Below are 27249 nucleotides of genomic sequence, written 5' to 3'. Positions count from 1 at the left end.
TTTTGAAAACATTTTAGACATTTTAGTTTTTGGGGAACGAAATGTGTTCAACATGTTTCTAGACACAGACAAAGCGTCTCAGAGGAAACACTGACTGTAAATGAGCAGACCTCTTCAACTGAGACCAATAATTGAAGATAATTATAGTGTTTCTCAAACACCCCCTACCAATCTCACCCCCCATTCCTTTCATTAATCATGTCTGTTTGTATCAATGCCATGATCTTTTCTGACTGTGGTAAAGAGAGGCCTCTAGTGTCAAACATTCAAACATGAGTCCTCTCATATGTTTGAATGTGAGTGTGAGGCAGCACTCCATGTGTATAAATGTAAACACTGCGATTACAGGAAGGGAACAATCTGAATTCACTCATTCACTCTCACTCACTCACTCCTCTACAGCTTTATTCTGCACATGAGGGTCGCGCGGGGGGGCACTGGTGTCAAATCCCAGCTGACACAGGGTGAAAGGCGGGAGAGGTCACATATGGAGATAAACAAAACAAAAAAAACTTTCCCAATCTTTTGTTTACTTACTATTTCACAGTACCACCACCTGTACAGTGACACCTCTGCAGCTTAAAGTGGCGTCGCAAAGAACACTAACGGTGTGTAAATACATTCACTGTCAGATGACTCTTTCTTATAAAGACTCAAGTGACTATATTGATTTCTTTTTAACTTTACATATCATCAGAATCACAATCAGAATACTTTCATTATCCCAGAGGAAATTGTTTAGTTACAGTTGCTCCATGTCAGAATCAATAACTTAAGAAAGAAAGATAGCAACCAAACCTCCAAAGTAAACCTTCTAAATAGAAGCTTACGGTACAAGAAAGAGCTAAGAGCACCAAAAAGAGCGCCATTATAATGTTTATGTTTGTAATGTTCTGCATTTTCCCCGTAATTAATCTTCCAAAAATAACTTCTAGCTGCTCTCCACAATCAAAGGCAGGCAATCCAGATCACACACAGATCAAAAGTAGCCCCACTCACATTGAACAATGGCAGAGATGTAGTGCAGATCAAAGCAAAAATAAAAAGGACATGTGCAAAGGATGGAAGAAAAAAAACAAACAAAGCTATTATTATCGTGAATACCTTGCCAGGAACTAAAGAGGAAAAGTGCTGTTATGGATATTTTACCAGAGTCTAACAGCAACCATGCCAAAGATGTCCAAGACTACAAAACTCCTGAGGCAGCGGAGGCGAGCGTCTGTGTGCACAGCAACACATGATGAGACAGCAAATGCTGGTCCTCAGTGCAGTCATGTAATCAGTGAGTGTGTAGCATCTCCATCTTCTGCTCATGAACATCAAGGTCTGGACCACCGAGTGAAAGCAGTTCAATTTTTGGTGTTTTAAAACCAAACTGTTCTTTAAAAACAATGCTGACAGTGATACATCTAGGTGGATATCTCCTCCTACATTTCTCAACTAATTTAAATCATTCTAATCTCAAAATGTTGGGCTTGTCGGGATTATGAAGATTTTCTTTTTTATGATGTTTGAAATGGTAAGTTTTTTTCTTTTTTTCCCCCCCATAGGAAATGGACTGAGAGGGCAGATCAAAGGTAAGCAATGTTACAGTTCCATTAATTAAGTCTTTGTTTATTTTAATAAATACTGTATGTTGTGCTATAAGTTATTTGTAAGTTATTTGACTTTCGTTGTAGTGTAGTTTGTCATTGTCATGGTTACAATAAATGCACTGTTTCATTTTGTTACTTTTTAGCAGACTAACACCATATTACAGTACACCTCTTTGTGACATTTTGAATATGAAGTAAAATCAGCACGGCTATTCTTGTCAGGTTGTTACCATTTAATATTAAAGCCATTATAAGGGTAAGAACATACCTGATATTGTGAGGATGCAAGTTTGTAATGATGCAAGCAACACCTGTGCAGAATTACCCCACATGCATCATGTAATTTACTGCTTTATTATTGGTGTTGGTCAAGGGCCCCAAAATCTAATTTGGCTTGAAGGCTTGAAGGCCCAATGAAGGCTTGGGCCCTGGCCAGAAGAACACAATTTGTAGCTCACTATGTGGCAAAATGTGTCCTCTTACACACAGTGTGTTTTCTGACTGTGCCACCTCAAGAGCACTGATGTCGGTGCACACTCTAACAAAAGGCCATCATCAAATTCAGTCCTATCTAGTGGATTTGCTTGAATGCAAATTTTTCGAAAGACGCTTTTCTGCCTTTTCAGTGCATGTAGTTGGTGAAATATCATTATCCGTAATTGTTTTTTCATTAACCTTCATAAACAGATCAAAGGCAGGCAAGGAAAAGCAAGAGCATGAATGGTATTCACTGAATGTAACATACACCGACACAGGCACACGGGAGATTACCCAAAAGTCCAAGTGTGCAAATTAGTGACATCTAGTGGTTAGACTGCAAATTGTAACAAACAGATGCTGTCCATATACTGCTGTTGACATTAACTGGGTGTTCCAGTTGTAGTCAGAAGTCCACTTTGTGAGTTGAGGGGGCGTTCGTTGCCACTCAAGTCGAATTTCCAACTAGTAAACTCAGAGCAACCTCACAAATCAGATTACCCACAGTCCCAGATTCCAAGATGCTGCCACTCCTATCAATCAACAAAGACCCTGCTTGCAAGAGGGCAAGAGGGCGAGAGGGTAGCCTTCATATACTAAGACCCTTTCCTCAAGTGCATACAGGGGGCTAATTCTAAGGATACTTTTATTTTAATAGTAATTATATCAGATAAACACAGTAATATATTCACTTTCTGCCAATAAACCCTCCTAAATGTTAGACGCTGGACCTTTATGGCCGATAATGATGATGACAACTCCATGAACTAAGATTAGGAAGATTTCAAGAAGTGCATTAAAGATCAGAAAAAGACTTGTATGAGAAGTTTGTTTTGTTAAACTATTTAGTGCAATGGTCAGTAGTAAACTTTCTGTCTGTGGTACCCAGTGTTGAGTTAATTGCAACTAGATTGTAGCGCTTTTTTAAAATGATTTGATATCGAATCACATTAGGACTATCACATTTCTACAAGGGCCTGATGGTTCACTGCAGTTGTAGGCTCTCAAGGCAAACTTGAAGCTGCCCAACAGGGCTAATAGAAACATTTCTCTTTTTAAAACACACTAATTGTTATAGATACGGGCAAATAATATTTTGTGGCACAAGTTTAGGCAAAGTGGAGGTCGGGGTCGCTAAGGGGGTTCACTGAACAGTTGCAGTGAGCTTTCTGCCACTAGAAAAAAAATTCTGTCTCCACTAGTGTTATCTGCGCGGTGGGTTGTGGGTGTGTGAGCGTCGAAGTAAAATGGCGGACTTGGCAAACGAAGGTGAGTAAGTGGCTGTATGAGAAAAACAATACAGCTTGTGTGGATTATAAACTGAGCGTTGTGTTGTCTGGATATTTAATAACCGAAGTGGGGCTACGTGGCGGCGCGTTAGCGGCGAGTTCCGGCGATTTGTATGCTTTGCGGCGTTTGCAATGCTACAGCGTTAGCACGCAGGCTAACAGTGTTAACGACCGGGATGTGTGTAATAGCTGGAACGCATCGGAACGCCCTCGAAGCTGCCTGCCGCTAGCTGGCTTTACCCCTGAACGCTAACACCCGGCTATTTACGGGTAGTGTGATATACTGTTTGCCTTCCCTGGCTTTTTTTTTTAATCAAATCTCAATGGGCCGTAGACCGCTGTGCTATTGATAAATCAACATTTAACATGCAGTACGTGTTTGTTTGCCCCATTTAATGGGATATTGTTGAAAGTACGACACCCCTTGTGTCAGTGTAGTCGGTGCTTAGTTACAGGATTGACTGGCGTTTATTTAGGCGCGTAGAAAGAGAAACGTCAAAAAAAGATGCAATGTTTTCATTATTGCGGCTTTCTGTAGATCTGTCTTGTATTTCATCCGCGTTTGCAATGTTACTTTGTCCATCGGTTTGCTGGGGGGGTAATTCGACAAGAGTATTGGCGTCCTTGTTTGTGGGGTAAGATGACTCACGCGGGATAGAGCGCATTAGCAGGCTAACTATAGCCATGTAGAGCAAGCTAATAGGTCTGCCTCTGCGAGCAACCGGCGGCGCTGAGTATTTGCTGGAGTGGGTCAGCTAGTGTAAAAGCTAGCAGGATAACAGAAGCCGGGAGCATCTCGGGCTATTTGAATTTCTGAGGGGAAATATCAGTGTTGCATGGTGGATTTCTCGTATTCGTTATTCTAAGATGGCTTGCTGCAAGATGGAGAGTGATACGAAGCTTTAGTTAAATGGGTCATGCAAGATTTGTATGCTTTTATTCGTGAATCACAAACAATCGGCGATAGCCATGACATATTTTGAAAGAGACGCCGGAGTGTTGGTTCAGTTAACATACCTGGATGTGTGCTGTTGTCATGTTTATGGTTGTTGAAACGTGGATTTAAAGTGTGTCAAGGCTCACGATGACAAAGATGCTAGACCTGCTCAGTGTAATAGGCCAAAGGCAGACAGAGGGAAACCTTTGTCCGCTTACGTTATAGGATTATACATCTAACACAGGTTACAGTGTGGATTAGATTAATGAAAGGTAGATTAATGAAATGACCTGCTGTGAATTCAGATTATATATGCCCTGGTGACTCCTGTCCTCCTTAACTATGACAACAGTGTGTAGCAGCAACATATTGTTTGTGGGTGAATTGAATGAAATCCTCTTATTGATTACAAAGGTGTTATCTAAATAGAGTGGAGTAAGAATCAGTGGAAGAGGTAGCTGATTGATACAAGTCCAGTTGCATTCATTTCTTTTGCCATTTTGTTTTAAGATTGCACAGTAGCCTATTGTCTCTCTGCAGTGAAATAAGATGTTATCCAGCATTAGAGAAATGTAATTTTCCAGGCCAACTTGGTGAAAATTGTTTGCCTTCATTCTACCTGTGAGCTGTGGTGCAGCTATGTATAGTTTAGTGGTAATTATGTGATGGAATGCTAATTAGTATTGATTCACACACGTCACATTATACTCTTATATATATTCTGTCACTGCTTGTAAGAGGTACTTCAAGGTCATATAATAAGCACCCCCTTGTCTTATTATATAGTCATATGATAGCCTTTCACCTAATTTGGTGCTTGGATGACTTGCCTTCATCTTCTCTTAACAGACAAGCCTGCCATAGCGCCTCCTGTCTTTGTTTTCCAAAAAGATAAAGCACAGAAGGTAAGTTTGGTTATGATTTTATTCAAGTGGTTATTAATCAAGGGTGAAAACAAAGAGACGTGATTTTGTAAAACACTTGCATTCAGTATGCACTCTATTCCTGAGAAGTACACTGATGAACAGTAGTTAAAATTCTCTATTAGCTGAGCTTTAACAGGCTGCAATGAATAGTCAAAACACAAGAGTGGTTCTTCTTGGAGGAAGTTGTGCAAAGGAAAGACAAAAAGACGTCAGTGATGCAACATTACAGATGCCAACAACAAACAAGACGTGTTTATTAAACTGTAAACTATATTTTGGCATATGTATTTTTTATTTCTTCTTTGCTTTATAGAGAGGGGTGTGTGTTTTTCATTGATCACATAATAGAAACACCTGGATGTTAAATTCAACAGCCCCACAAACTACAACCATCTAAACTGCGTTACATACTTGACTCATTGCCTTTACAAAAACACTATATCTATGGCTAAGATAGAATTTTTACAATCTTCCAATTCAGTGTGTGTAACTTAAATAATACTTCATTTTACTTGTTTTATAATCTGTGCTACTGATGCAAATCTGTGTTGTTTTTATTTTCTCTTTGTATTAATTTCAATGATGAGCACCTTCTTTTTGGGGGGGCAAGACAAACTAAAATACTTGTGTTTTCTTACAGCGATCTGCGGAGGGCTCAAGTGCAGAGGATGGAGAAGGTAAATCGAATGTCTTTTTTAATGTTTTGCACCACTGTATAAAAAATAAATAGTGCTAATATTTTATTATCACTTTTAGATTCAGATAAAGATGAGGCAAGCTATTGCCCCCCAGTGAAAAGGGAAAGGACCTCGTCATTCCCACCCCCACATTCTGGTAAGGGCGTGTGGTTGACTAAGTGAAGCATATGTTTAGTCTTGATTACTTGTGGTGTACACTATGATTTGTATGCTGAGTGCGATGCTTGTCTGCCACTTTGCAGTTCCCAAGAACAATGTATTCATGCCCTCAAGTTTCTGCCAGTCTCCAACTGGGAACTCTGACTCTGAGCCAGGTGAGACCTCTAGACCATTTTTAGCTTCTTTCACAAACTAAAGGCTGTGTGTCTAGGGATTACACGCCAGAAATCATTTTTGAAGATGTTTTTTTAATAAGTCAATCACAGATGACTTGTCATCAGTGAGTTACAAATAGACCATGTACCCAGTCATACTAAAATGAGAAATGCAACTGAATTCATTAATTTCTAGTAAATCACATAAGACTTGGAAACACTATGACCTTGTATGATCTCTGACAATGTGGTTCACATTGAAATATGGTTAAGCTGGGAAACAAGCTCTGAAAATTTTGGCCACATTTATGATGCCACTATTGTAAGAAGGCCACCACAAATTGGTCGGTTTTCATTTCTGTGTTGTGTGCTGGTAGTTGACTGTAGATTTGTTGCAATGCTTGTCATTGGAATTGCTTATTAGTGATTATAGGGCAGTTTGGGCCCTCATGTGTATTTGCTTTTTCCAAATTTTATGGGGCAGTCTTTTGATAGTCCCTATGTGAGGATGAATGCTTGGCATTTTGTTGAGAATGTTTTACAATGTTATACAACATTGGGTCAGCTTGTCATGATCAGTTCAACTTTGAATGTTGATACAGAATATGTGTGAATCTCATCTTCAGGTCAGCACACTCTGAATCAGTCACATACAACATTTTATTTGTGCTTTAGATTTGATTAGTAGATTGAGACCAACTTATTTTTGTCTCTGCCTAAATATTTCACCAGCTCATTTTAGAAATGTGGGGGTGTATGTCAACATCATTAAGGACTAAGACTGGATGGTAACTTGAACAGACAGGGTAAAATTAATAACCACTTCAAGTACACTGTATTACATAAAATATTTATCTGAAAGTAAAAATAAATACAGAAACGGTACAAAATAATTCTTTGTAAAACGTCTTTACAAAGAAGACAATTACTGCAGCCTTTTATGCCATTTCCCACCTAGGATTGCTATGTAGTTGTATGTATTTGTGTATTTAGTTTTAGATTTTATTCTTTAGCAACATTCGGGCCAGGATACTACTGCCAGACCAACAAAGCCCCTGAGACTGAGATATGGTGATAGAAATAGATCAGAGGCCCTTGGAGCCGTTCATGGTATGGCACCAGAGCTGGACCACCAAACAACTCTTGTGGCTCTACAAGGGTTGCTTTGGTAACTGGTAGTGTGGTTTAAAAGTTGCAAAGAAAGAAGGAATGTACCCTTTTAAGTTGCTGTGTGACTATTGCATCTTTTTTTTTAATGTCTGTCTTTTCGTGTGCTCAATCTCTCCAGAGGAGAAGCCTGTGGGATTCCGTTTAAAGCCACCAACTCTCATACATGGTCAGGCACCAAGTTCAGGTTGGTGTTTGTTGTTAGCAGTTACCCCAGACCTGCACTCATTAACAGGAACCCTCTCAAAACATGTAAATCGTACATCTAGACTTGAACGTGTAGACCCAAAACATCTTAATGCATTTAAAAAGTATGAGACAGGACTCGTCTTTTTCAGGTGTCCCAAGTCAGAAACCCAAGGAGCAGCAACGCAGTGTCCTCCGCCCTGCAGTTCTCCAGGCACCACCCTCTAAATCACATTTAGAGTCTAGTGAGTTTGATTGGAGCCACCTGCCCTCATTAGCTGATAAAACATTATTAATTATAATTAAAGCTTTTTTTAATTTTATAATTCATTAAATCGGAATACTGATTACCTGAGTAGTGTGATTTCTAGATGTGTCTTGCAGGGTAAATTTCCTTGAGGATAGTCAATATAATGCTCTTCTATTTGTCTGTGCTCTAAAGATTCCAGTTGTGGAACCAATGGTGTGAAAAAGTCATCGGATGGGCCACTCATGGCCACGTCACTCTTCCTGAACAACACAGAGCACTCGGCCACCCTCGTCAAGTCACTGGTGAGGCTTGGCTACATCTCTTTTAAGACTGACTTTACTTTTATAAAACCCTGCAGGCCTTGTAGCAAAAGCAGGAAACATGTAAATTATTTTTATTCCTTCCTTTATATGACAGGGAAAGTCTTATCGCCATGCTCCACTGTAATGAGGAAGTGTATTTTCACAAGCATTCATAGTAATTTTAGTAAATGTTGAACATCAAATGAATCACTGTAGGTTTCATTTTGCACAGGGTTGCAAAGTAATTGTAAAACTGACACTTAGAAAGACACCGCCGGCAGCAAAAATGTATTCAGTGTGTGTTCCTTTTTCTCCTATTTGCAGAAACATGAAAATAAGGAAGATGAAGCAAGTGGCAACAAAGATGATAGTGGGAGAGAGAAGGAAGCGGATGTAGCAATATCTTTTGTGTTCGGTCAAAATATTAAAGACAGAGCAAAGGTATGTTTGAATTTGTTTTCCATGTTTATTTGTGTCTGATGATGGAAGATCTGCAAATGCAATGTTAGTCAGGATTTCGTCGATTTTGAGATTGTTAGAAGTTAACACTGAATGAATTTTTTTGTTTTAGTTGGAAGAGAACAGTACAGAAGACAAGTCAAAGGACGGTGACTCCCAATCAGAGGGCACTAATTATTTCTTACAGTACACTTCTACCCCAAGGTACTGAAAGTGTGTCCTCCTTTTGAGCATTTTAAGAAACTCCTCTTCATTCGTGATTAACTTGCATCAACTCTCAAATCTTTTCCTCTCCCATTTCAGTTCGAAAAATGCCGCAAATAGTACAGACAGTGGGGCAAAGTTTGTTTTTGGGCAGAACATGTCTGAAAGAGTCCTGGTGAGTTGTACAGCGTGTTGCATAGACGGTCCTAATGATTGAGCTTTGTTCAAGTCCTAATGGGATCTTTTGTGTTTTCAGAGCCCACCTAAGGGCGAGTCTTCAAATGAGGAAAATAAAGAGGCTCCGGCTACACCTGTTTCAGAGCCTTCATCACAGGAACCCACCCCAGAGAAGGGTAAGAACTCAGCTCCACCGATTACTCAAATAATGTCTGGTGTCAAGTGTATGGGTTGACTATTAATAGAAACTTTGCTTCATTTAAGTGACAAATATAAGCCTCAAACACAGGACAACACTGAACAGTGTCAGTAATTATCTAGATATTTAGTGTTTTGTTCAGACATCGGCATCAAATTGAGTATGGAATTGGCATCAGGTTAGCTCTGTCTAAGGAGAAGTTGAATACTCAATCTGAGATGCAAATGGAATTTCACTAGTGACGTATTCCAGCTACTACTTCAACATGAAGACAATTTCTATATTGACGGTTGCTTTTGATTTTGATGTCAGAACTACTGTCAGCTGTTCCCTTTCCAACCAGATTTAGTTTATTCACACTGAAAGCAAAACATCCTGGCATAAGAATAAGGTGACATTTCAGATAATATAACCCAGTTGTTATAGACGATGTAAGGTCACTGGATGGTTGTGTTTGATAGATACTGTATAGAACATTTGATGCTATAATCCTAGTGATTTTATTAATTTTTTTCATTCCAAGTCATATTTAACCAGCGATTAACACTTGCATTAAAACCAATGTCATTATGCCAGCTCAAGTGGTTGTAGTCGGATATTTTGTGTGTTAACTTTAGACTGTGGCAGTTATTTTAAACCAGTGACGATGAAAAAAATTAGCATTTTGCGTGTGCTCTATGCTCAGGCTTTGATTATGTGGGTACAAACGAGTGTTTCTGTTCTGCAAATGGTCTGCAGCAGCCTTTACAACACTGGTTTAAGTGAGAATTATTCTCTATAAATCTAATAAGTCCCCCAATCACCCTACAGCTCTATCCAGGCTGTTTTTGTGGAGAGTGATCTATTTGGGTCACAAGGAAAAAAATAATCCATGGTGAAATGGCAGCCTTAACATTTTGTATACAAACTTTTGAGACCTTTTCTCACTGTTGTCTTTTTTTTATCTCCCCAGTGAACAGTGTGTCAGAGTCTTTGGAAGAGTCTGCAGCAGCATACACCAAAGCCACAGCCAAGAAGTGCATCTTAGAGAAAGTTGACGTCAAAACCGGAGAGGAATCGGAAAGCAATGTTTTACAGGTATATTACATTGTAGGCTCTCTTGATTCAAGATGCACTAAATGAATGAGATGGACACTCTTAAAAGCTCTAACTTGCTTGTTCACACTTTTCCTTCAGATGCAGTGCAAGTTATATGTTTTTGAAAAAAATGCTCAGTCGTGGATAGAAAGAGGTCGAGGTTTGCTGAGGCTGAACGACATGGCATCAACAGACGACGGCTCGCTACAGTCACGTCTAGGTAAACATATCTGTGGAAACTTGGACTGGTTTTAGTTTTGTAAAATTGATCTTGTACTAAATGGACTGATGTTTGGTGTCATAATTTCAATACCTGACATTGAACACAAGGGGGAGTACTTAAGTAGTCCAGACACTGCATGCAACTGTCCGTGTTTGGTGTAATTTGAAATGTTTACAGATCAAGTTTGAAAAAAGCTACTACTAATGACATATAATTCATGTTTTACAACATTTTGAGACAATCTAAGATCAAATGTAGGTTGAGAAGATGCTCAAGGGCTTGGGTCTGTAGTTCATTGTTGCTGTTTGTATTTGTGGTGAAATGTTTCAGTGATGAGGACCCAGGGCAGCCTCCGGTTGATCCTCAACACTAAACTTTGGCCCCAGATGCAGGTGGACAAGGCCAGTGAGAAGAGTGTACGAATCACTGCCATGGACACAGAGGACCAGGGAGTCAAGGTCTTCCTAATATCGGTATGTATTTAAAATTCAAAGGTATGGCTGTGTTTTTTTTTTTTAACAGAAATGATTTGCCATGTTGCTTGTTCAGTTGCATTAAGTTGTTTATTCTTCTTTCTATAATCATGGTTTGGTTAAACTCAAGCCCAAAAAATCTCATTCGAGTTCAAAATGTACAGCCATGAAAAACAAGAAAATTAGGCCTCCATGAAAAGAGCAGGTTCGGTGCTGGATATGGAAAAACAAGGTGTCGATGTTTAATAAACCTCTGGAACTCATTGTGTGAACACTGGACAACACAGACAAGAAAGTTCAGTGGAATGAACAATTGTTAGAAGCTGCTGGTGACGCAAAGGAGAATGAATATGCTAAAACTCAATCTGAAGACAAAATATTGGACGCCTCAGAAAGCATGAGCTTGTTGATGAAACAACACACTGTTGAAGCTTCACAAACACAGGCCACTTCAGGATAGGGCTGTCAATTTTCCTTTTTGTTTCTGATCCTATTCAAATTCCATTCCTTATTATTTTTAATAATCAAATTATATTTGAATTTTTAATTGAAATTTCAATACATTTTAACTTAATACGTGGTTGTTTACGTTCTGTCCACTCGGCCATGCAGGGACACTGGCGAACTCACGTTCTACTCTCCCGAGTTGGTCACCGATGCATCTGACAACGTTTTCGGCCGCGTGGCTCCTCTGCGCTTCGGTCATTTTGAGAATTATCTTTTTCAGCTCCCATTCGTCCATGAAATGTGCGGTGACTGTCACGTAGGCCTCCGTGGTAACTCTGTCACTGATGGTCGCGCAGCTAAGAACACTGTACCTTGGCTCAAGTTCTTGGATGTAGTCTTTGCACCCAGACCCCTGCGAGATGTTGATCGGTTTCATGGGCTATCCCTAACCCGTACCAGTTTGTCCGTAATAGCATTGGCTACTCAAGATTAAGACTGCTACAGCATCCTACAAAAAAAAATGTGAATGTGATATTTGTCAGATACAGTAAAACGACACAGAAGGCTGCAGTTGAACGACCACTAATGTCTCAATACAATGAGACTGTGGCTGTAAATCTACATGCGTTTGAACCAGGTGTTTGAGATTTAATGAGAGTTCAACAATTATGAGGTGATAGATGTGGCTGAAAAGATCCGCAGGGAATTGAAAACGGCTGCATACAGCCCAGGCAGCAGAGGACTTTTAGGCCACGTCCAGACGGAAACGGCATGAAATGTAAACAATCTTTTTCTTTGCCTTTTACCAAAAATTCCCCATAAAGACGGCATTGTTTCAGGAAGTATGTCCATCCACATTGACCCCCCGAAACGCTGTACTACATACACCAGAACTGTAACGTTACGCCAAACACAGAGAAGATTTACACATTACAGATATAATAACAGAAACGGAGATGGAATGAACTGAGGGGAAAGAAAGGGAAATAATGTTGTGCTGTTTCCTGGCAACTTTGTTTTCTGTCATAAACCTAAATACTTAACAAGAAGGAAATGCACAATTCTGTGAGCGCACAAAGGCTATAATAGTGTTAATAAATAAAATTAGTTTGTTTTTAGAGCAAATATAACCGTCTACAAGAAATTAGCCTTAAGTGCAAAATGTGCATCATAGTGCTGAGGTTGGATGCACTTAGTCAAAAATCAAAATGGCCAACAGACTAAAGACAGACATGAACATAACATAAATAATAGTAACCCTCATGACACACATCTACTAACAATATAACAAATGTTATGTTTTACTCGCATAGCCCTATGTCCCACATTGTAAACAAAAACAGAAAGAGAGAGAAATGACAATACAGAGACTAAAACCCTAAAAGCAGGACAGAGAGTACAACAGAGAGATGAGGATAAAGGTGTGTTGTGCACAGCTGAGGACCTGCTGGTAGATACAGGCGTTGCAGTTTAGATGTACTCCACCGATCCATCTGAGGATGTGTTGATTACAAAAGATGTTTCATTTGACTTCGCAAAAACATGAGGAGACAAAGAACTGTATTTGAGGTAAAAAATGAGGGACAGAAGTACATCTAAACGAGATGGGTGTGCACCCTAAAAGAAACAGTCACTGGGTCAGTACCAAAAGCATGGCTTGTGGCTTGAGGGTTTGAGTAGTTAGAAGTGACAGACCAGTTGTGAAAAGGATTTTTATGTCTATGGACATAACATCTGCTTTTCTGCAAGGAATGCAACTTTCAAGTGACATTGACATCGGAACACCTTCTGAGACTCGGAAGGATGGGATATTACAGGAGCTCAAATAGTGTGTTTATGGTCTGGCAGATGCCTCATGCTATACTGGTACAGCAGCGTGAGGGAGATAGTGCTGGCAACAGGAGGCGAAATGTCACATTTTGACCCAGCTGTTTTCTATTAGCGGGATCAGGACTGCAGTAAGTGGAGTTCTCGCCTGCCATGTGGATGATTTCATGTGGTGATTCACACAAAGTTTCTCAACAGCAGTTAATACCTCAGCTCAGATCTGCATTCCAAGTTACAGAAAATTTCTGTTATGTGGGAATAGACTTTGTTAGTGTGGATCAGGAAAATGACATCCGACACATTCAGCCCGAGGATAAACTCGAGTCCAGTGTTGGTCTCTGGGTTGTCAGTCAAAACAGACCTGATGTCTTCATTGATACCAGCAACTTGGCATCAAGCATCTCATATTATGACTGTTGTTATTGTTGAGGAGCGTAAAGACAGAAGCAGGCTATTGATGTTACTTATGGCTTTATTCGTTCATTTGCTTTGTTTACAAGACCATAAGTTTGATAAGTTACATTTGAAAAATCACAATGAAAGTATATCCTATTAATGTGACAATATGACCACATTCATTGTGGAGGGAAAGGATGCGATGTCATTGTCGGGACTGTTGTCAGTAAACAATGTGTAACCTGGTTGCTTGCATAAATGTATGATGTGAATTTCCTCCAGTGAAAAATTGTTCTCAACAACAGTTAAGTCGTGTTTTAAACAGAAATACTACTTATACTATCTCACTTCATTCACCCAGCAAAGCCAAGGTTTTCTCCAGGTTTCTATCTGTTAAAAGGAAGCTTGTCCTTGCCACTGTCACCAAGTGCTTAGTCATGGTTCTTGGGAAACGATACAGATTACAGTCTAGACTTGCACTGTGTGAAAAATGCTCTGTGATAATTCCTGGTACGATATAAATTCAGTTGACTTGACTTACAGCTCCTGTTGTTGGTAAAAGTCTGTTAATGAGATTCAAAATGTCTTACAAGAATACTTTAATACCTTTCCAGAAGCACAGACATGATTATGGAGTTTGTGTTTTCACTGTTCTGTCCATTTTATCGTTTGTTGAAGGATTACCAAAAGAACTTGAGAACCCTTTGCATACTTGGTGGATGGGCCAGTACAGAACAGAAGATATTACATTTTGGTGCCGATCCAGTAAAAAAAGCAAATGCCAGAACTTTTATTCACTGGACATTGCAAAATGGGGCTTTTTCTTTCTTTCTTTTTTTAAGTTTCTTCATTTTCCTGAAAAAAATAATCTCAACATAATGTAGCAGGAGCGTTAATCTGCTACTAAAATGATGTGAGTGTGACTGAAATCCCACTTCCCTGTATGTTACCTGTGTAACCTAAGCAATGAAGACACTCACAAAAGCCAGTATCTGAGGTCGTCAAGGCAAAATGCAGAAAACATTTATTATTGTGCCCAGTAATATCGACTACTATTAAATATAATAAGTAGATAAAAACAATTCAGTTTTAAATGAGCTATTGACTAATATTAAATGTAATAAATAGATAACAATCCAGTTAGCCTACTATAAATATTTGCTTGAATAACTATTACAGCAGTATCACTCACTCACGCTTACTATAAACAGTAGCAATACAACAATACAATCATATTCTGTTTTACAGTTCTTGGTTTCTTTCCAGGAGAGATGTGAGTGGGTTCAAAGGTCAAAGTTCCAAACATCTATGATGACGTTATTGTTCCGAAAAAGTTCGATACCGTTCTGGCAAGCGGCTGTGTGTGTGCGCGCAATTTGAATCTGTAATGCCGTACAGTCCGGAAGGAGCTCCTTATTTATGTGTGCGTGTGTCAAGATGGCAATGCATTAAAACTGGAACCCAGTACCTGGATAAACCGGAGAGATGGGTCACCGAGATGTCCGTGGATGGCAGGGCGGAGAACGTCAGTCTGCAGGTAGAGTGAATCTGTCTGTTGCCAGGGAAACGGCAAGTTGGAGCTTCTCGCTAAGTCGATGTGGTTTCGCGAAGAGATATTTACTTTCAATGAACGTCCACGTCCACATTAAGGCTATCGTCGGAACATTGTTGGTATTACTCTATAGCCACAGCTTCGGTTGGGTGGAGTTGATGTCTGTCTTAACTCACGACAGTGACCCACAGTTTAACTTAGCAGCGATAGCTAACCGTTGCTAACGTACGCCACTGGAACTGTCCGCTGATTTAATGAGTTTGGCGGAGGAACGATAAACAACAAACGACCGTGGAAGACTCCTACTCTTCAGATCACTGACACTCTCCACTCCCTCGCGCACCACCGCTGCCCCTAGTTACCATACGTTCAGTCCACTAGACCAGGAAGCGTACCCCTGTTACAATATAACTCACTTTAATGAACTAGACTTATGTGTACATCTCTCTTTTGGCCAGGTGTGCACTTTTACTGAGTGCCATTGTAGATGGCTCTGCTTCCCCAGTGTGGCTGACTCTTCTGTACCCGTCTCTTTTTCTCAGGGTAGCTCTAAGGACGTAGGTCAGTTGGCTGCAGCGCTACATCACCGCATCTTGGCCCTGAAGAGCAGAGTGGAGCAGGAGCCTGAGGCACCACCAACAACCATCCCTGAGGCCAAGATACCACAGTCCAACGAAGACGACAGCGACGAGGAAGGCAACGCTTCTGCTTCTGCTTCAACTCCTGCTACAAGTCAGTGATTTTTATCTCTTTGTTCAAAGTGGTTTTATTTTTAAATCACACAAATGTTATGATTGATTGGTTGTTACATTAGTGCTGCCCTAGGTGATCTCTCTTTCGGCACTGGGTATTTTTCTTAGAAAATTAATGAATGCTGAAAAGTGCACTAGAGCTGCAACTAACGATTATTTTCATAATCAATTAATCTGACGATTAATCGTTTGGTCCATAAAATATCAGGAAACTTTAGAAAATCCGTCAGCGATCAGGAAGTGCTGAACAATTCAGTGAACAGATCTTTTTAATTAACTCATTCTAATGATTCAGTTACACCGAAAACAACTGCTTTGTCCGTCACTGGTATGTTTTTTTGCATGTAGACATTACTGTGAAGTCATGAAGTCATGAAAACTGACGTGTCTGATGTCAAGTCGAGTCCAATGGGAAAGTGTCATTAGGTACACCTTTCCCATGCACATTAGGGAAATACGAGAAAGAATGTTGTTGTTTCTCTTTGCATAAAAAGCTTCTGCTTAAAAATGCGAAACGTGGTCTGACTCGGGCTTCTGTCGAAAGATGGCTGCCTCTTTAAAGCGAGACCCCTTACCTAAGGTGCATATACAGTCAATGGCTCGTTCTGAAGCTACAAATAACTGTTTTTATTTCTATCAATTATACACTGAAACAAACATACTTAGTGGAAGTGTTTTCAATCCAGGCCACTTGCCCACAAACATACTGTGAGTCAACACGCTGTCACTTTGTTCCGGCAGGTAACTCAGAGGGAGGAGAGAGCCAGGCAGCAGGAAGCACATAGCGTCACAAATGGACAGCCTGCTAAAATGCTGCAGTTAAGGCTTTTTGCTGTGGGCATCTCCATGGACACCCCTTGACCAACATGGGTCCTCCAGACCAGTACTTTTGGATATTAGAAGTCTAGCTCCAGGAAATAACCCCCTGTGCCGGAGTGTCTCACCCAACTTGTGCAGTTCATCTTCTCTGCATTCAGCGTAATATCTGGAGTCGTTCTTTTTTTTCTCCCTCCCTCTCCTGTTTTGTGTTTTTATTTTTGTTTTTTGAGTATTTTTTCCCCTCTTCCCCATAGCAAAGATGAAGACTTCAAAGCTTTGGTTTGGGACTTTTCTGCTCATCATATTGATGAGCATAAGGGTGTTTTCCTCTACATTTTAAAGTATGGCACATGTTAAGACTGCAGTTTGTACTTTGGGACCTTTTTACTCACTCTACAGCCGTAAATCTGGACAGCACACATCCAGAGGAGCTTCATACAGCGTATTTGACTAGTCATCAGTCAGTTGTTCCTACATCAAGTCTCCTCCCCTTCCAACCCTCTCCCTCATTCCAACATTTCAACCAGTCTGTGCATTAGGTTTTGGAAAATGTAATTTATTTTGGGCTGTCATTTTCATCAGGCATCAACAAGTGGGCTGTTTGTAATCACCAGCCATGACCTCTCAAGTTGTCATTAATAGCAGTTTCTTATATTTCCTATTGACCTATATTATAGTGATTAAAAACCTGGAACCATGCCGTTTCTGCTAATGTGTGTGAACAAGGAAGACAAAAGGGCAGAAGGAATCACCTCAATTTTCTTTTCTTTAAATTAATAAAAATGAGTTAGTCGTTCACCTTCAGGGCTTTTGTTTTTATATATATTTTGTTTTCAATCAAATTAACTCATCAGTCTACATTCTGCATGTAACTGTTTTTTTTCTGTTTTCTTTTCAGCGTCCCAAGAGTTAATTGTGTTGATACATTTTTTTTTTATTATTTTGAAAATATACAATAACGTTTAATGAAGATACACTTGGAATTTGTGTTGGAATGAAGACTTGACTTCATGTGTGGAAACATTGAGTGAAACTGTAATACCCTTTTTGAATGTCATGTACATTTGAATATATCATCATTTAGTAGCGCGCCATGTTTTCTCATCTCCTCCCCCCAACTCCCTTTACAAAATAAACCATTTTGGACTGACATCTGTGATTTTAATTTGTCATGTAGTTTGATTATACGTCTTGTATTCCTGACTTACACAAACCAATTAGTGGCGTATGTTAACACAGACAGTCGCATGTGGCTGTGTTGAGTTACGCTCGAGCATGAACAGTCCACACAGAAATACCAGATGTCAACCTTGAACATGGAGTGAGTGATTCATCGGTGATGTTTGTGTCAGATCTGAGCCGCACACGTTTGACATGTGTTGTGCTCTGCACTGAGCAGGAAGCATAAACAAACCTTTGCTTATATACACTGTCCACAGGGCTATTGATATTTAATGCACATATCTATGGCAACGGTGCAGCCCCGCTCTACATCTGAAATAACAACAGAACTGCTGTAGCTACACAAATCGCTTATCTATCTCTCTGTGGTGACTTGGAAGGAAAAAAATATCTCTATACCGTCTCTTGTAAATGCATGTGAAAACCTGAATTACGGCCTTGTAGTTGTAATTGTTTGCCAGCTATTTTATTGACTGTCATCGTTAACGTGAGTCCCCCGCGGCGTTTGTGAGATTGAACTGAATCTTTGACCACCGACACAGTTTTGACAAACATGCAGAATCCATTCAGAGCGTAGAAGCAAAGCAGATTCTGAGGTTTTGAACATCAAAATTAAATAATTTCATCCTCCTGTGTATCAAATGAGACAGCTAGACACAGGAGCATACCATAATGTTCTCATTCCCACAAAATGGGAGGTTTTTTAATGTATTAAAATAATAACCATGTACCTAAACTGTTGCTTCTTGAAATTTCATTTAATTATCCAAGGACATCCTCTATAGTCACCTTGACTGGGGTAAACAAGTATTTAAAAGTACTACAGTAGTACTGCAGTTGCAGTGTGTTTTTAGACAAACGATTGAGTTAACATGTAAGAAAACAAAAGATAATATTGAAATGACTGTGACAGGAGCAGTATTTTAATATTTATCCTAAAATGGCACATTTACATCATTATTGATATCACTGAGACTCTGGAAGATGATGTCTTCTGGTTGCAGTGTTTCCCTAATGTTTTTCAAATTAAAATGTTTCTGTCTCCGTGGGGTGAAGTCGCCTGTGGAGAAAAGCAAAAAAAAAAACCTACTCATCCCTCTGCTCTTGTAGTCTCTGTTGATTTATGAAGATTAGAGACATTCTCTCCTTGGAAAGTTGTTACGCAAGGACCTCAGCAACATAATAAACAAACACTGGCCCACTGGAAGTTGAGCGTGCAAACTATGCTTCCCTCTGCAGCCTCATTAGGCTCGCCAGTGGGGGGCGCTGCTGTGCTGACTCTGTGTGTGTGTGTGTGTCTCTGTGCCTCATTGCTGCTGGTTGCTTCAGGCAGGAAATGAGTGAGGATTGAAGCATGTAAGTAATGTTACTTATAATGAGTTGAGCATGACATTCTTCTTTAATAATGCTCTTTTTTTTTTTATAAGATGATGTATGTTAATACTTCTTCCCTTTGATGACTCATTAACATAGCATGCTGGCTAAAATGTGCCAGTGGAATACATTAGTGATCATTATCATTATGTTTAAGCGTTCATGGTTATTTGTTTGCGTTTTCTTTTTCAAAGGCCACATCTGTCTGTTTCCTACTGCATTAAAACCCGATGTGTGCTTTCATGTCCCACGGTCGGCAACAACTCCAGGGGCTCACGCCCAGTTTAATGACTAAATTTGTAATATGGAGTTCATAGAAAATTCAAAGCTGGCCCTACCTGTTCAGCGAAAACCGTGTTGCATGGTAACATAACTGTTTTTCTGAATCATGCCTGTAGCTTTTATTATTATACGCTTCTGGCAGCATGCGGGGCCATACAAGGATAATGATCATAGTAACAGCATAATTATCATGTGTTGTTGTCACAAGGATTGAAGGATAAGCGGCGCTCGGAATCCTCATGGTCACAGGTTATGACTTCACTGTGTGAGTGAGTGAGTGAGTGAGTGAGTGATTTTATTCCTTTAGCACATTGAATTTCAAATCTTTGGTGTGGCTCATGCATGGATGAATAATCATGACCACAGGACCCGAGCACAGACTGCTCTCACACAACCATACCGGACAAAGATGCAGCACACATTCATTTATTCATTCATTCATTCATTCATTCATTCACACACAATGTGATTTATTAAGAAATGTCAGGGTCCACTGACCCTGACTGTCACTGATATGATAGAGTTAAAAAAACAAAACACCCCCCACAAATAAATCAACTTACAGCTCACTATGACCACACAGCAAAAACCACAGGTCACAAGAGTGATGGAAAATATCCTAATTAAATCAGTGGGTTTGTTCCCCATGAGGTTCACATTTGTGTCAGCAGCTGTATTAAATTGTCTGCCATAAAAATCCTCATTATAAAAAAAATAACAAAGTCTCCGCGCTCTTAACACCAGCGCTCGTCCTGAAATAACCACACATTCAATCATACAAATAAACAAAATCACCAAAGTCAGGAATTATACTCCCTAACCCTTAAATCACAGATAGTAATTGTTGAAGAAGTCTTTAAGGTTGTGGGTTCCATTCCCGGCACTGCTTGTCTACCAGCTGATGTGTCCTTGGGCAAAGACACCTAAGCCCACGTTGTGAATGGGTGAATGGCAGTGGTCATTAAGACTAGAAAAGCTCTACATAAATACAGATTATATTTCAGATATACATCCATGTCTGTACACATATATATATATATATATATATATATATATATATATATATATATATATATATATATATATATATATATATAGAATAGAATAGAATAGAATATACTTTATTTATCCCTTAAGGGAAATTCTTTCGTCACAGCGCACACCTCAAAACTTATATATATATATATATATATATATATATATATATATATATATATATGTCCGTTCCCCAAGGGGAAATTGTGTCACTGTAATACCATCGTAGTTCAGGGGCCCGAACAGCAAAGGCCCGACTCCCGGTGCTGGAGGATCTTAGGCAGTGATCAGGCTCATTATGAGACAACACTTCCCTGGGTTAGGGTTACTAACTACTTCTGACTAGTGGTGTATATCCTGGGCAGGTCAAGGGCTGATGTAGGTTTGTGTGTGTTCACTACTATAATGAGGGTGGGTTAAATGTGGACGTGTGCAAATAAAACAAATTCTGATAGTACTGTAGCAGCCGTTGAAAGCCGGGCTGCTGTAGGCTGCTGGAGTAAAGTGCAGAGCAGTGATCGCGTCTGGAAGTAATAAAGGCAAGAAAAATACAAGAAAAGTTAGAAATCCCCACGCAGACAATGAACAAAGATTAAAATTCCAGGGCGAGTGACATTTTTGTGGCTGATTTTCTTTCTTTCTTTTCTTCTTTTGTGATAAAACTGTTTTATAAAAACAAATAAGCTGGGGTTCACGTGGCCCACGTAAACAACCATGTCATCTTATTTGCTTATCGACAGTCTACGTGGTGATACGATTTGACTTGGTCTGTGTTTGTGCTTTTCTAGACTCGATGGCTGCTTCGCGGGTCTAATGTTGTGCCATTCACCCATTCACACTCATTGGTTTCTCCCATTTTCTCTGAGGTCAGAGGGCGTCGCTTACTGTACCGACTGTAAAGTTAGTCATGTTGGGCTGTATAAATAAACCTGACTTGACTATCACACATCTTTCATACCCACTCACAATCCGCTGTCAGGAGCAACCTGGGGTTAAGTGTCTTGCCCATCACCATGTAGACTAGTGGAGCTGGGAATCGAACCCTTGACCTTCCACTACCACTGTCGTCCCTGCAGATTCTTCCCAGCTGTCATTAAGATAACTCAGACTGTAGATAGTGATACTGTGTTGTGCAGATGTTGGTTTTCAGATCAAAGTGTGTGTTTCCTCTGCGTCTCAGCACAGAATCCATCTGTTTTATTGTTTTTGGGCTCAAACAAACAATCAAAGTGTGTTTTTCTGCCCACGAAATGCAAATGACACGGAGCAGACGTGCATTCATTCAGACCAGGTGGAAGTTGTTGTAAAGTGATCCGTCTCTGTTGCACCGCTGGAGTGTGTACATGCCGTGATGTCAGAATGAGAAGCGCCTCATATGCATATGTTAAACATGTGAAAGGCCAGAGACGTGTCTCTCGTATCGTTACTCAAACAACAAATGACACCTGCTCACACCGCGCTCATCCCTCTTCTCCACACCAGTGCCACAAAGTTTAAGAGTGCAACGTTCAAATGGAAGATCTGTTATCACTGGTGAGCTGGAACATGTTTACAGTAGGCAGATCCATACATGAGTCATGGAAAGCCTTGGCAGTGCTTTAAGGCGATTGTGTCAGAGTGGATTAAGTTCACACGAAGTCGCCGATGAAAGATTGCGATGGAAGTGTTTGAATTGAGAATTCGTGGCATGCTGAGATGAAGGGAGAGTGAATGTGAGAGTGAATGAGGGCTGTTGTTGTTGCATCGGTCAATAGACTTGTGCCGTATATATCAAAGTCTTCCTCCCTTTGAGAGGCTTAGGTAAACAATAGAGGCCAGAAAAAAAAGCGTGTATATGATCTCCATTAAGAACCTCTGGTGATTCTTTATTTGTGGCATTTATTTCCTTATAGGGAATCAAGGTATTCCAAAGAGGGCTGGCACAATTAATAAAAACACTGCACATGACTTGGAGGAATTTACGAAAGCATCCTCCTCCTCCTCCTCCTCCTCCTCCTCCTCCTTAAGGATGGAAACGCTGAATAAATAAAGTTTACTGACCGGAATAAATGAGGAGCATGACGTGGACTTTAGTTAAAACTCCACTCCTCACTCCATGTAAATAAAGTCAGATATAGTTTCCACGCTATTATTGGAGTCAGTGATCAAAGAAGGTGACGACGCCAGAAACTACTGTCTGTTTACCACACACTCATCGCCCTGGCAACGTTTACATCATGACATCACTTTAAAACTATCGGAGAGTTTTTATGTTAAAAGTACGCTTTCATTTCCGAGTGCGTTCACACTGTGTATAACCGCTGATGGTGGTTATGTGTAGAGCTGCAACTAACCATTATTTTCAATAATCTGACGATTATTTTCTCGATGAATCGTTTGGTCCATAAAATATCAGAAAACCTTAAAAAATGTTGATCGCTGTTCGAAATGATGATGTTCTCAAATGTCCACAAACTAAAATGATTCACTTTTAATGATTTCTTTGGTATCAGAGCAAAGAAATGAAGAAAATACTCACATTTAAGATCGGAAATCTTGTTTTAATCATGAAAAAAAGCTTCAAACTGATAAATAAATGCACAATCAAGGAAAACAACCATCTCAACCCATGTATGACGGGTATTATATAACAGTAATGAGGACATGAAGAAGAGAAGTGAGGAGACTAACACACTAAGACCATTCATCCATTCACACAGCACATGTATGTGCATGTTCTATCGCACATATTTCAGTGTATGTTTCAAATCCACAATCTTCCAGTTCAAAGACAAAGACTCTCTTTACCCATGAGCCACTGTTGCCTCAAAAAATAAAAAAAATACATGTTAAACGGCTCCTTTAACCAAAGAAGGATCAGAGAAACTTATAGTAGGTGCTTTAATGTATAATTTAACATCAGTTATTTTATAGGAGACTAGAGGGCGGGATAAAATCATTTTGTCTGATCCTAAGATGAAGTAAAAGTGTTAAAATAAATAATAACGGCCAGGTTAAACAGGTAGCTCTTAGGTTAGCTGTTTAAAATGGGAACACTCTCTGGAACTGGACTGGATTTTGTCTGCATGTAAACTATGACTCTGCAGGAGGAGATGATAAGATTCTGTCGTTGATCCAGATTCAGGAGAGTGTGCTGACACCGCGCTGACACCGTGCTGAAGCGACTGGCCTTGTTTTTGCTTAAGTCATGTTTCCTGTGTTTTTTTTGCTGAAAGCTTTATTTAAAGTTTGAGTTCATGTGCAGTCACATACATGATGATTGATGGTGCACAGTCGTATACACGTGATAGTAGAGTCAGGCATCGGTTCCGTTTCCTCAAGTTTACATGAAATAACAATTACAATGCACACAATCACAATGTACATGTTCTCACATCCTGCCACAGGGGGGAGCTGTTATGGTAGTGTCTCAAATATTAAACATGTTGTACTTCCTAATTCAGAGGGATTAATCATGACAGATTTAGCCTGAACAGGATTAGTGGTATAATATATGACAAGACTTTTCAACACAGATGTTGAAATCACAGCTCGGCAGAAGTTCATGAGGACTTCATTAAATAAACAATAAATGAAAATCCTGACTTGTTCTGAAAGGTTTGAAATCATGTTCTCATTCTGCAAATGTGTGCAAGAACTTCATCATAATGTAATACATACAATTCTTTTTAGGGTTAATTGAAGTTTACTATTAAAGGAAATAAATAAAAAGATGTGGGCACTGTTAAATATTATAATATAAAAAGTCATATTCTGCAGATTTGTCTTTGTTTTCTCACCAACGTTGACACTGAAAATAATCATTAAAAAGGAGGTTTCTTGTGACAAAGGGAGCGGAGTGAATGGATCAGAGGGATCGTCGGCACAATACTTCGACCCACTCGTCTTTTCTTTCCCCTCCCTGAGATTAAACGATTCCATCACATCCTGCTGCTCACGTCCAGTCATCGCCTCGCCCCAAAGCCCCGACAAAGCACCAGTGAGGACGACAAACACTCACACGCCCACCGACGACGACTGAATAAACAACCCAACCCCATATGAACATAAATAAAGATGTATATGACTCAAGAAGAAAACAATGCAGTGATTCAAAGTAATCCCATGAGAAGACTTAAGTAGATTATTGTTCATCTTTATTGAAATAAGATTTTCGATTGTCAGTATTTAGTATTTAGACAGCCGAGCTGAGCGGAAGGGAGTTCAGCTTGTAACCGGAGGATTGCTGGTTCAAATCCCCACCATCGCTGTTAATCGGACACTCTTAACAACAGTGTAGTGCTGGTCCCAAACCAAGAGAAATGGAAGAGCATCTGACTTCAAAAATCTCTTTTGATTGGTTTATTTCTATTAAACCGTCACCAGGGACCAGAATGCACCTGGGTGGGCCTCAGGTTTGTTCTCCAGAGCGAGAAAGACAGACAAGATTCATTTGTTTGTTGTTTTTTGGGTTTTTTTCGACAAACGGCCGTGTCATATATTAATGAAACATCACCAATGGGAGAGAAGTGCTAAACACAAGTAGCACAGAATGAAGAAGAAAGGAATAAAAGGAATATCCTGAGGCAGAGATCAGTGTCATCCTCCCTCACTTTATATCACTGCACCATCAATAACATTCAGCACGCTATCTGCAGCATCTCCACCACTGAGCACAACCCAGAGAATGTTGGTGAAGACGGAGGGACATCAAAAACAGAGGGTCCTCTGTTCCCACTCACAGAATGGCCGTCATTCTTCTGGTCAGCAGAGATGCTGCCATCCCAGAGCTCTTTGGAGACAATACTGCCAAATTAAGCAGCAGCTTTTCGCACTTTTACTACCACAGACTCACATGTGAGCAGTCAGTGAGAGAGCTGTGCTGCAGCAGCAGCAGCAGCAGCAGCAGCCGCCGCAGCAGCAGCAGCAGCAGCAGCAGCAGCAGCAGCAGCAGCAGCCGCAGCCGCAGCAGCAGCCGCAGCCGCAGCAGCAGCCGCAGCAGCAGCAGCAGCAGCCGCAGCAGCAGCAGCAGCTGGGTCCCGTCACATCAGAGCCCTGCAGGTCACCTCACTTTACTCCAGACTGCGGTGTTTACGCGGCACACCTGACACTCATCCATCATCAGCTGCACTGCACATTAAAAAGTTCCTCTCTGAAACACAAATATCAGTAACTGAGTCATTTCTTTACAATTAGCGGTCACATACTGTAACTTTGCTTAATTATTTATTTATGATTATTTACATTTAAAGGTATTAGATATTTATGGGCCACAAAATGCACATTCATTATTAATGAATACAAAGAACCTCCTCAACTCAATCTTATGTTTTGTCTATTCTGTATATATCCTGGTTGCTTAACGTATGTATTGTATTTTTATAATCTTTACAGTCAAATGTGAAAATGCATGTTTACTATTTCAAACCTTGACCTTCACTGTCTTGCTGCTGTAACGATGTAAATCCCCTCCATTGTGGGACTAATTATTAGAATTATGTTATCTTACGTTTTAATGTCATCAATTCTTTATAGGAAGAAAAAAATAATGATAATAAATACACGGCCAAAATGGATTATGTTAATTCATCTTTGGAGAGTTGAGAGTTGCTCAGGAAGACGAGAAACACCTGCTCGCTGGCTGCGGTCGTGTCCTCCAGAGTCACCGCTGCATCCTCTGTCCTGCTATCTCTGTGTGTGTGTGTGTGTGTCAGCTAACGATGGCTGAACTCACCAGCATGCTGCAGCTGGACATGGGAGGGGGTTGTAAAACTCTGGCATGTTTATTGTAGATCTTCTCTGTTCCCAACAACAGATGTCTTGTATACACTAACCCTATTATCCTCCAACATGCTAGAACATTGAGGGGGATTCCTTTAAATGTGCAAACACAAATAATCATCATTTTTGTTGTTGTTGTTGTTTTTACTAAACTGCGATTTTCTCAGACACCAGGTAGCATCGCATTATCTAAGAAAGAGAGAAGAAGAAGAAGAAGAAGAAGAAGAAGAAGAAGAAGAGGGAGTGACTGAGGAGCCTCTGTTGAGTTTAGGACCCACAGATCACATCTTTTAATTTGGACGCCATTAACTCCTGCTGGTCCAGCGTCTAACCTGCGATTATCACGCCATGAAAAGTACATGAGGAAATGTAATGGTTATTACAGTGGAGCAAACACGTGGAGATTAATCATACTTTGTGATTAAATGGCTGCCATGTGTGATTTTTCTTAGATTAAACACCGTTCTTGTGCTTTCTTTCTTTTTTTCATTATTTATTCTTGAAAGTCCTCGAAATCTCTGCAGTGGGTTTTGTAGACGGTCAAAGACTCTTTAATGCAGTGGCAAGTAGCGGAAATGTCTGTTTATATCTGCCATGAAGTGGTTCCACTTTATTGCGGTTCTAAACATTCAAAGGCATATTTTAGCTGCTGTGAGAAGGCCGAAAAGTTACGGAAATTACATTACAAGAAAGCAATAACACAACAAGCTGGAGGAATGTTACGCAGGTTTTTCCTCTCCCCTCTGGTCGTCGAAGGGAAAGTCATCGTTTCGTCAGAAATTCCGCTTTTTTTATCAGATTCTTACTGCATAAAATACGAAGTTGCTCTGCATACAAAGTGTTGAAGTCATCTCTCCCCCACAGCTGCAT

General features: G+C 40.0%; 1 protein-coding gene across 3 annotated transcripts; it reads left to right on the top strand.

The window, feature by feature from the left end:
• Positions 1-3265: 3265 nt before the first annotated feature.
• On the top strand, positions 3266-17722 carry ranbp3b (RAN binding protein 3b). Of its 3 annotated transcripts, XM_044016391.1 has the most exons (17): positions 3266-3341; positions 5148-5203; positions 5865-5901; positions 5981-6058; positions 6165-6236; positions 7525-7590; positions 7742-7834; positions 8032-8141; positions 8466-8582; positions 8713-8804; positions 8904-8979; positions 9061-9157; positions 10133-10257; positions 10357-10477; positions 10811-10953; positions 15718-15907; positions 16669-17722. In XM_044016391.1, the coding sequence occupies exons 1-17, from the start codon at positions 3320-3322 to the stop codon at positions 16710-16712; spliced, it is 1539 nt and encodes a 512-aa protein (XP_043872326.1). In that variant the 5' UTR covers positions 3266-3319; the 3' UTR covers positions 16713-17722. The 3 variants fall into 3 exon arrangements, with proteins under 3 accessions (XP_043872326.1, XP_043872327.1, XP_043872325.1); XM_044016392.1 differs by lacking the exon at positions 7742-7834; XM_044016390.1 differs by lacking the exon at positions 3266-3341 and having other exon boundaries at positions 3372-5203.
• Positions 17723-27249: the final 9527 nt, after the last annotated feature.

The sequence above is a fragment of the Solea senegalensis genome, unplaced genomic scaffold (assembly GCF_019176455.1).
Source record: "Solea senegalensis isolate Sse05_10M unplaced genomic scaffold, IFAPA_SoseM_1 scf7180000014431, whole genome shotgun sequence".
NCBI classification, from domain to species: domain Eukaryota; kingdom Metazoa; phylum Chordata; class Actinopteri; order Pleuronectiformes; family Soleidae; genus Solea; species Solea senegalensis.
The sequence above is the reverse complement of the archived record's forward strand: the minus strand, read 5'-3'. Positions and strand labels throughout refer to the sequence as shown.